Source organism: Branchiostoma lanceolatum, chromosome 9 (genome assembly GCF_035083965.1).
Source record: "Branchiostoma lanceolatum isolate klBraLanc5 chromosome 9, klBraLanc5.hap2, whole genome shotgun sequence".
NCBI lineage: Eukaryota > Metazoa > Chordata > Leptocardii > Amphioxiformes > Branchiostomatidae > Branchiostoma > Branchiostoma lanceolatum.
Genome location: NC_089730.1, coordinates 16765078 through 16776520, shown reverse-complemented (window position 1 = coordinate 16776520; position 11443 = coordinate 16765078). Strand labels below are relative to the sequence as shown.

The 11443-nt window shown below is 40.2% G+C and overlaps 1 protein-coding gene across 2 annotated transcripts; it reads right to left on the bottom strand.

Annotated features, from left to right (window-relative positions):
- Positions 1-208: 208 nt before the first annotated feature.
- On the bottom strand, positions 209-11351 carry LOC136441794 (folylpolyglutamate synthase, mitochondrial-like). Of its 2 annotated transcripts, none has more exons than XM_066438282.1 (14): positions 11031-11351; positions 9560-9691; positions 8926-8979; positions 7539-7603; positions 6798-6912; positions 6197-6274; positions 5943-6004; positions 5589-5691; positions 5054-5131; positions 4424-4586; positions 3736-3888; positions 2696-2922; positions 2082-2148; positions 209-1680 (listed from the first exon to the last, which is right to left on the bottom strand). In XM_066438282.1, exons 1-14 carry the CDS (start codon positions 11337-11339, stop codon positions 1148-1150), a joined length of 2139 nt encoding a protein of 712 aa, XP_066294379.1. In that variant the 5' UTR covers positions 11340-11351; the 3' UTR covers positions 209-1147. The 2 variants fall into 2 exon arrangements, with proteins under 2 accessions (XP_066294379.1, XP_066294380.1); XM_066438283.1 differs by having other exon boundaries at positions 3751-3888.
- Between the last annotated feature and the right edge of the window lie 92 nt (positions 11352-11443).

The following is an 11443-nucleotide window of genomic DNA, read 5'->3' as shown; positions in this document are numbered from 1 at the left end:
GTTATGAGCTTGGAACTCCTAAATCCACCAATGAACAGAGAAACCTTGGGTTTCGGTCTCCATCATATACTAATTTACTATTACGGTAACTTTAATCAGGTTCAGGTCTGGATTTTCTGCACTTGTACCCACCCCTAGTGCCAACATAACTGCTCTTGCTACACGGAGTAAAGATACTAGTAGGCAAAGAAAACAAACGCACTAGTCATGAAAACAGACCAGTTTATTTTAAGAATGTTAAGTAGAGGGCACATATATAAGATAATCTGCATTTATATTACTTAATATACACAGAAGAAACAGTCCTCTGTTAAATTTAATGAACAGAATTCAAGACAAGTAGTCCAGTAGTGAAACATCAGTAGCAGACAATTTTGGTCTGTTTGAAATTTTTTACACGAAGCTAATGTCTTAGGATAAAATGGTTTCCTTATGCCCCAACTTCCCAATCTACATGTAATAAGGAGAACTAAATACAATGATGTAAATTCATATATTTTAGGGGGTTTAATTCCCCCGTTCAGACATACCAAAGGCTATGAAAATAGTACTTACACATACTACTGAGAAGTATTCAGTTCTGGTAAAGATTATAGAAGTCAAAGAGAGCTTTAGAGCTATAGAAACATAGATATGTTAGAATCATGATCAATGTGTGCTGCCCTGTACACCATATCTTCTTATGATAGCTTAATAATTGCATATAAAAAAACTTCAAAAATTTCTTTTGACAAAAACTTAACAAATTTCCCTCTGAGTTTCTGCACACAAGGTTCAGTATTGCATATGCACTGCAAAAAATTGAACTACATGCAATTGGTTAGAATTCTGGGATCTCAGTGGCTGACAAATTTCCACTACATGTTGGCCAATAAGGAATTCTTCTCAATCTCTTTAATGTCATGAATGTGGCATATTTTAAAAATATTCACTGCACATTTCCAAAAAAAAAACACAATGTACATTGAGTACAATGGACATTTTACACTTATATTACGGTCATCGCTGATGTAATCTTCCATGTAAAGAAATTCATATCCTCACAAGTACAATATACACGTATGTAAAAGCTGTAATAAAATATCTTAACATTTACATGTATGTTGTCAGTCTTTCATCATCAAAATTGATGAAATTAATGCAGTTTCTAATCCGACATAGTTGGATCCAGGACCTTCAGGGCTCCACCAATCAGATGCAAGCTACCAGTTATGAGCACCTGGATGTGAACAGCCTCGTCCAATGAGGAGTGAGGATGGCTCTGTGAAGAGTTCGACCTTGAGAGCTGCTTGTCCTTACCATGCTGTATCCAGGACAGAGTATCGCTGATGCAGGGGAACACCCGAGCTTTGGCGGAGTTTGCATTTTCTTGTGATGATGATGTAAGATCTTTGCTGTTTCCCGCTACAATAGTACTGTCTGTGCAATAAAACTTGGATGGCCCAGACCCACCGGCGCCAACTTGCACCCTTTTGATTGGCCCATTTGAGGTAGAACATGCCTTCTCTACATAATCCACCTGTAACCCGTCTCCTGATTGGTGGTGGTCCACAGGACTCCTGGTTTGTAAGGGCACTTCTGATTGGATGGCATCCTGTTGGTGAAGCTCCTCCCACAGAGTCTTCTCCACCGTACATCTCGAGAGCTGTGTCTCATGGGTAACTGTGTAGTTGGTTTGATCTAGAAATGAATAGAAAAAAAGACAGCTGTAACTACAAAGGCAAACATAAAAAAGACACATAAACAGCTATAATGTTGCTAAAATAGCCATTTTCCTTTCACCGAAGCTCAAAGTTCTGATCTGTTATGCGTTTGAACCAGTCCCATTACATGTGGGTGTAGCCAAAACTTAATTTCCTAGGGACCTCATTTGAGGACTCTCAAAGAGGAATTCTTAGAGGAATTTCAAACCAAGCCCAAAAATATAGAACAGGCTTTGCCCCTGATGTATTGCAAAAAATCATTAAGAACAAAGTGCTGAAATACTACTTTCAAATCTAAACTAGCACCAAGAATTTCACACAGCCTTGTTCTTTACTTCTTCCTAGTTTCTTTCTTAGTGTGTCCAATTTTGACCTTACCTGCTGATGCTCCTACGTCCAAGTACGCAATGTTGGGGCTGAACACGGCACAGTCAAACTGGCAGGGCTGTAAGACATAAAAACATAAATTATGTCAGAGAGGAAACAAAAAAAACACCTCATACAAATGTATATAGTGACTAATCTCAACACTGCAAGTCATGTTCAATTGCTGCTGTAGAAGTGATTCAGTTTTAGTTTGGTGGCTAGGGTTGTTGAATGTAAAGGATTCGGGTCAAAAAAAACTTCATGTAGCAGGTCCCAATGTTGTGCTCTCGTGACAGCCACTGATTTCCTCACTCTACTCAAGTAAAATGCGTACATATCTTTGGTTAGAAAAGTCCCCACTGCTGGGACGTACAATGTAAAGGAGAGGTCCCGTGTGTGAGGATCTTGGATCAATGACACCTTGAGCATGTTAAAGATCCCACCACACATACCGATAAGAGTAGGGTCCTTACTGGTGGGAGTGGACCAAACCTTACAGTCTGGTCTAACGCAGCTTAAAAGTACTTAAGGTACAAAACTGGCATGTTATACCTAAAGATGGTTTACCAGTTATGGAAACAAACAAACAATGGCACAGATGGTACAGTTAGTCATAGAGGACCTACCATGAGAAGTTTCAGTAGAGACAGCGGGTTCCTGTCCCCTGTGACGTTAAAGAGGAGAACCCTCGCCACCGGTCCGTCGATTTTCTTCTCCTCCATCAGAGCCGTCTCGCGGAACCACTTCACGCAGACCTGGACGCTCCGCTGAGTGTGGGCGCCATCGAGGTAGTACGTAACGTTGCCCCGCTTCAGCGTCTGACTACGACCTGGCCACAGACAAGACTCCACACCTGATACAAAAAAAGGTAAGGTAATGAGAAAGGTGGAACTGCTTAACCTGTAAGGAGTCAAATTGTTCTCGAAGATCCTCAAACGAAGCAGCGCCTAAAAGGTAAGGTAAACCTTGAAATATTCCCAGTGGTTGTTTTTATTTTGTGCTTTTTGCAGTGCCCCTCCACCATGAAATCATGATACTGCAAATACATGTTTTTGTGAAATCTAAATGAATTTTCAGTATACTGTTGCTTGATACAGAAAATTTTCTGCTTTCTGTTCTATGCAAATGGTTTTTAGCAATATTATTAGAATGCATGCTGGCCACAAGGGATACCATTATCACATCTATGAAGCATTGAAATGGGGAAGGGGGACATCTTAACCTTCTCCCTGCTGCCTAACCCCGTAAACCATACAAATCAGAGACTACCTATGGCTACCTTGACAGGCTGAAGGGAAAAGGTAAAGAGTATTTTGGCAAAAATATTTTAAAAACATAACAAAGAGTAATGAGACACCTAAAATCAAAGTGGTGAAAGCAATGAAAGAGTAAAACACATTATCACATCAACTGTTGAAAGTTTTGAATTTCATCTCTCAGATATTAGATTCATAATATCAGGTCCTTTGCCAGCTGAAAATTAGAGTAGACAGGTTTAAATCTTTGCCAGGGTCGGTCAGGTAACTGGAGACACCATATTTTTTCCGAAGACTGAGCAAGTTTTAAAAAAAAAATTTAAATGATTGATGATGACCATGAGATAGCTTCCAACCTTAGATAGAAGTAAGCAACTACAAAAGAAACTGCACAGAAGCAAGAGGCATACATTTCCCTGCCAAACCTTGAGCAAAACGCTCAGAGATGGCGAACGGCTTGGCTGTGGGGACCCTGACATCTCCGTCTTTGTCCTCCTCATTTTCTGAACTGCTGGCTCCCTCACTACTACTTCTACTCATGGCCTCCAGCTCCCCATTGGCTACTGTGATAAACAGGAAAAGCTTGTAAGTCGTTGTTTGTACAAAAAATCTAGGCACGAATTTCATATCTTTGGTTTGTTGGAGTTTAGGTTGAGACAAATGGTCAAGTAATGGATTGCATTACCTCTTAATTAAGCCAGTGTCACACCACCGGCCTAATTCATAGAAGGCTGCCAAATTTCAAATCACCAGAGAGTCGAGCATATTTTTCACCTGAAAATCTACAGTCTAACATTGGACGGGCTTGGTGACCTGCAAACATAAGTTGGCCGATCTATAAAAATCAGGCAATAATCAAGCCGACACAATATTGCTGGTGATAATGTCCTTAGTGTGCAGACTCGTTGGATGAGCCATATTTTCGCTGTGCGACGCCAGCTTTATACATGTAGCTAACAGAATATCATTGTGTAGGGCAATAGACAAGCTTTCAAATGACATATAATACTAAATATACCATATTCACAGAGATATGATCAACTGAAATGTTTCAGAACTTTTAGTTTAGTTTAGTTAAAGATTTTTAGATTTACTTACTGCTGTCTAATCCCTGAGTTTCTGCCCTTCTCTGCAGCCATGTGTGGCACAGTTGGAGGGCCAGGGTAGCGTTGATCCGCTGGTGGTCCCCGGGAAGACCCAGCTTGGCCTCACGACCCTCCCAGTTATACAGGTCCAGACTGGGACTCAGGTGCAACGGTGCCTACGGAAAAAACACAACATCTCGTGTTTTAAAGTGGGGAGGGGAGCACTGCCATTATCAGGGATTCTTTGCAGTTGTCACCAACTATTTGTAAGCTAAGCAGAGGAAAGATGTTAGCCTGGGTTTTTTTAAGCTCCTCTGATCACTTTCCGGGAGAATAGTCTGGCACCATTCCCCATTTAAATGTTTGGCCCTCACTTCCTGCATTAGATCTATTTTAGGAATTAAATGTTTCACAGAAGGCGTGTAATAGGAAAACTTCTGAAGGCCTATTGAACCGGTTATCATGCCCTTATAAGGACAGCGTGATCAGACCTCTCACCCATATTCCAAACAAAAACCCTAATATGTGAATTGTTTCTCTAGAAAATTCTGTTGGGAAGTAGTCAAAGGAGCAAACAGAGCTAGAATAGGATGGATACCAGGCTATATGAAACCTGTGTTAATATAGAGAATATATGTCATACCTTGACTTCTTTGGCCTGATTGACTATGACTTCTATGGCTCCTTCGGGCTGTTCCACTGTAAAGGCGGGGATGCCAGTCTACAAGGGAAAAAGAGACAGTCAAAGATCACTTAGCACAAGTACTAGTCATCATCAGTTTACAGCAGTTACAATGTGCATGGCGTAATAGAATGATTGAATTCCACCCTTGAACTTCGATTGCTAGCATTCCTGGCTAGACATTGTTTCATTGGGAGAGGTACATGTAGTCTACATGACTTTCCTCACTTTGCCCAGGTGTAAAAATGGGTACCTGACTTCAGTTAGGGATGTAAAAGGTTGTGGAAGGAGGGAGATTGGCTCCACCCCTTTGGCCTCAAAAAGGCTATGGCCAGTAAGGGTACTTTATCTTTAACCTACATGTATATGTATATTAGCCTGAGTGTCATCCTGTTTCAGAGCCTGGAACTGAAACAGGATGAAACTCAGGCTACATGTATATACATGAATGATAGAAAACTAATTAAATCATTCCCAATCCCTGCAGTACATGTACCTTGATGATGCCAGCCTTGTGCCAGGCGATCTTGTCTATGGTGTCCCCCAGGAGAGGTAGATGATCCAGACCCAGGGAAGTGATCCCACAGACTATAGGAGATCTGAAACAGACAGGGACACTGTTTTGAATACGAACAATAGTAAAATGAGACAAAAACAAAAGATTTATCCTTTGTTTACAGTAGGAAGTCCTAGCATCTCGTGAAAAGCATACATGTACTACTCAAAAGCATAAACTTAAAATATTTGATAATCTTGTACAATGTGATTATAAAAACCAACTATAGGTAAAGCACAGCTTATGTTACAAATATAGGAAAGAAATTAATTTATTAAAACATCATAGTCATACCTGACTATATTTGTACAGTCATAGGCTCCACCTATTCCAACTTCTATCACTGCAACATCAACCTGTTTGGGATAAAAACAGAAAATTTTGATGATGTAATTTTGTAATACTGTATCAATTTTTAGTAAATCATAAATGATTGTCTCCTCTGTCAAAACTAGTGTGAGAGTAGCTCTTTAGACAGTGAGAAAAACTGGTCAGAAATTACTTTCACTTGAGTATAAAATTTAACAATGCTATTGTCAGAAACTCACCTTTTCTTCTATAAACACATGGAAGGCCATGAGGGTGAGGAACCGGAAATACGCTGGCATGGTGCCATTGTGGTCATCCTGTTGAAAATAAAAGTAATGAAAAAAAATTACACACAAAAAAAATAAATTTCACTTAACTGTCTTCCTGCTATGCATTCATTCATGAACGGATACTGTTTACCTCAACATGGTGATAGTTAAAAATTATCACCACCCTTTCAGTGATAGTTCAGCACTATCAGAAATTTCAATTCACATTTACACATGTGCATTGTTACCGTCTCATTGAGTGTTTTCACTCTTTTTCATATTCAATGTATAAATGAAGCAGGCAGGTGCTGACCGCCATGTTGGTGTCTCTATTTACATTTTAATGGTTGCAGCTCATTTTTGTGTTTCATTCTTTGCGCTTTAGACATTCGGTAGTAATCATTTGAGAGGTTCGGAAGATATATCAATCAATCATTTAAACATCCAAATGCACTTGAGCTATGATTCCATCCATCAATCTATCAGTCCTGTAGCTATGATTCACAGAAATGCAAATAGGGACACCATCATGGTGGCTGACAGAAAATACAGCAATGGCCTGGTAACACACCTTAGTCTGTGCCAGCCTGTTGTAGCAGGACCAGAAGTACTTGCTGAAGTCGTCCCTGGAGATGGGCTGGCCGTTTATCCTGATCCGTTCCCTAACCTGAACTAAATGTGGTGAACTGGATGGAGAAAGAAGACAATTAACAACAGTCAACATACGTGTACATGTACAGATTGCAAAATAGGTGTTTGTACAAACTGCTGAGTGAGCAATCTACAACAATGGTTTTAGATGAGGTTATTTGTGTCATTTTTAAAAATCTTAACTCCTCAATCTTACATGTACATCTACATGTATGTACAGTTCTACAGTGACATTGACTAATCTTAAATCCAGGTTTTGTGCAATATAGTAAGAGACCACAGCTTACCCTAAGGACTGTGACATTTTTCTTTCTTTCAGTGCATACATAATCCTGAATAGAAGCCCTGTCCTTAATTAGCATTGGATGCTTTGGCCACTTCTTGGTTGCAGATTTTTGTACATTGATCACTTAACGAATGGCATGATGCATCAAGGAAGACACTACAAAACTTCTACAAACTCCTACAAAATTGAATGCAGATTAATGCTTGCCAAAAATCATTTACAAGGTAACATTTCTTTCTTTTTCTTGCATTTACTTTCATTCTAGGAAAGGTACGAGACAAGGTCTTATGAATGTGAGGAGCTTTTCGGAAAATACAATTTCAGTTGACAAAAGACTTAAATTCAAAATAGACCTCTAACTTGTCTAAGTCTTACCTGTAGAAGCCAGTTTTGTACCCATGAGAGCGTAAGATGCTCTCACACATGGCACACACAGAGCCCTGGAGGAGTGGAGAACTCAAGGTAAGTGTTACTCAGTATACACAATCCTGTCTACTCATACAATAAGGCAGCCACATCAACGGTAAGGTAAATTTGAAGTAAAGACATGTAATAAATGCAGTATCAGTAATCCCTTATATGCACACTTTGAATATCCAGGAGTTCAAGACATTCTTGAAAAGGCCTCAACGTATAACACAAGTTTTCTTTAATGTGGTATAAAGGCACCTGTAGGAACCATTAGAGTTGACGTTATCCCAAAATATAATTTATGTTTTTGTATAACGTCAACTATCAAAGTTCAAAGTTCAAAGTTTTTATTTGACATACCAAGCAACATTAGAACAACTTTGAATTCCAACAAATGTTAATTCCCTACTTCTCAAATAGCATCTGAACAGAACTTCATTCCAGTCATGATCCTGCCAGCACTACCCAACACCTGGGTCCCTACATCTATCTCCAACCATGATCCTCCTCACACTAAAGATGATACACTGTGTAACATTCAATTACCCCAAACCCTTATCCTCTAATCTATACCATACAGTCAGACCCATGCCAGATAGCACAGCTAGAATAGAAACCTACAACATTCTTCTGTCTTTGTCATGAATCAAACAATTCCAATTAGGTACATAACGAGGAATTTAATTAGTTCGTGAGTGATTGGTTTGACTTATGGGCAATATCCAGTGTCTGGGATAACAATCAGCAATTTTCCCTAGTGAGTACATGAGCGGAAAATTACTGAGGCTGTCATCATGAGCTGCCCCAGAATGCGAATGGTGTACTGTAGATCCTGAAATATTCGCGGTGATTTTATGTTCGTGGTTTTTGCAGTGAGCTCTCACTGCAAACTTGCCACACTGTTAACACGCCAAAAATAGTTACTCAAGCAACTGGATAAGATTTTTAAACAGTCAGACAGCATCCGCTGTCTTTCGTCAGTGACTAAGGACAGATCTGGTAGAATTAGTTTTTCTTAACTAGGGTATAAAAACCTGTCCTTAGTCACTGACGAAAGATAGCGGATGCTGTCTGAAACGTCTCACTGTTTCAAAATTTTATCCAGTTGCTTGAGTAACTATTTTTGGCGTATCTTATTACCTGGATGTCTAACCTTCATCAATACACACTGTTGTTAACATATTGCTCTGTCTTACTACTGTAATGTTTCAACTGCTAATGCCTTGTTTTGCCTTCTAACGCAAAATTCATTCCCTGCATACTTAAACAGATTGCCAGCGGTTGTCATTCTAGCATAAAGGACGAATGCAAGTGTGGTTGCTAAGCAAAGGCGTGTGAAATTGGACCATACCTTTCCCTTGGTACCGCTCACATGGATCACTGACAACCCGTCAAGCTCATCCAACTGAAAAAGTCATTTAATTACTGGTTAAATCGAATTAAGAGCTGTGATGGGAGAATAGATCTCAAGTACGAATCATTTTGGAATCAAAAGCAAAAGTTTTTATTCCGTAAGAAAGTGAAAGTGATTCCGTAAGAAAGCGAAAAATATATTTTCACTTCCATATACGAGGGTGTGATCAATAAGTCCTCTGCCTCACCCAGAAATAAGGTGCACAACTCAAATTCTGGGGAATAATTTTAAAGCATAAAGTCTTTTATGAATGTCTTCCAAAATTCAAACCATTGTGATCATTACTTTGCAGACGACACTCAGTAACGTTAGGTGAGGTAGAAGGATAGAAACATGCATGCTGCTGGAAAGGGTCACAATCCTTAGATTAGAACGAGACATTAAGCCGTGGTCCACTGTTCATTGAACTTGTCAGAAAGAGCTAGGAGAATTATAATGAACCTGTAAATACTGTACATACTGTCTTCTATGTCACGACCTGTGGAAGAATAGCTCTTCAGAGGTCCAGTGAGCTAAACTGGATCGAGATCACTTTCACTTTCTAGTGGACAATCAGTGGAAGTGTTCTTACTGTGATCCCGATCCTGTCCATGAAGGACTGCATCTGGGGGAGACTGTTGTGAGCATTCCTCCCCCTCTCCCTCCGGATCCTCTCCAGGGTCTGGGCATTGGTCTGGAGGGTGTTCAACGTCTGCACCGCCTCCTGAGAAAAACAAAACAAGGACATGAAGTTCTAGTTCTATCGTATAGTCTGTAAACCCCCTAGTAGGGGTACTGCACAGACGGGGTGAGGTGCAGCTGCAGTGTCCGGGCTACGGGTGTGACGACAAGTGCTGTAGATTTTCAAACTACAGACCCGAAATACACAGGGACAATTTTCTAGATGTACGACAACGACGTATGACGATGTCGTTGTCGTACGTCGTACAGGCCATAAAAATATGTACGTATACATACGTACAAAGTCGTACGGACCATAAAAATGCCTGTCTTACAACGCGCAGGGCCAAATCACACCCAGGAAAAAAGGTGGCGACATACGTCGTTGTTGTGCTCGTTGTCGTTTGTCACTGTCTTATAAAGTTATATCCAGAAAATTTTCCCAGTGTGTACTGGGTCTTAGTGTTAGTTTTATTTTTGCAGTTTTCGTGGTGATCACTTCATTGCTATTCATGACACTGTAAATACGTGTTTCCATTGTATCATTATTGTACTTCAAATTCAGTTGTTTCAGTCGCAAACTTAAAAGACAGTGAAAACCTCCTTTCAGTAATTAAACCAGCACAAGAGTGTAATGCACAATGACAGTCTACAATATGCCGTAAATCAATTTGACATATGTGTTTGTTGAGTCTGTAACTGTAAGGGAAAGTATTGTGTGCCATGTGACGATGATTTCGCAGTGAACAGGTCAACCGTTAACGCAAATACATAAAACAACTGTGAATATGTCAAGACTAGTTTTCTAGTACATTGTATCTGTTTTAAAAACACATGAAGGGTAAACCTGCCTTCCAATGAAAGAAATAACTTAAGTTAATATAATAAGTTAAGTCTCTGAAGAAAAAATAATCATATGCTTAAGAGGAAAAATAATCATAGGACCCATAATAATGATCGATACTAAGTTTATTGCAAACCCATGCCCAAGGGCTAATAAAAATGTCAATCAAAACAATTATAATAATATTTACAAACTTTTGATCCTATCAGTATCGAAGTCTTTGCATTTCCTGATTTGTCTATTTGACTTTGGTGTTCGTGCCAAAGTCCAATAAATCCACAAACTTTCCAATGGAAAACCCCAAATAGTTGGTAAACTCAGCTGTTACCATACGATCAATACTAATCAATACCGAGTAACTTCTTCGCATAGCTGTGTGAAATAACTTCTAAACACAACACTGAAAATTGATCCGTTTGGGTTCCGGACCAGTCCATCTTGACACACCAAGCGATTTCAGACATATAGAATCCTTGTTAAGTTTTATTTAATTTTTTCTGCAGCTAATAAAAACAAGCTAACGCCCAGTAAGCCGTACCTCGTAACCCGACCCCCGATCCATGTGGTACCGTCTACAGCTCGCGATCGCCGCCGGGACAACACCGACTCTCCCCCGCCCGCGCCCCGACCTCAACACGTTACCGACACAACCTCGAACTGTAACCGGCCACGCGTGCAGCATCGCCCGCCCTCCCGGCAAGGAAACGGCGCGGTCGGAGGCGTCCCCGGCGCTTCTTGAGACCGATGTTGGCCAGGAAGTGTTGGCGCGACTGAAGAAGTGCCTTCTCCGCCAGGTTTCGCGGGAAAGTGGCCGAACCAAGACGCAACCTGCACATTTCATTGCCATTTCTGAACTCTCGCGCTGACTCTCGCGAGGTTATGAAATTACCTTAGTCCATTCAAATTAAAGGGGGAAACATCTAAAGCTTATTTTTAAAAATCACTGACAAA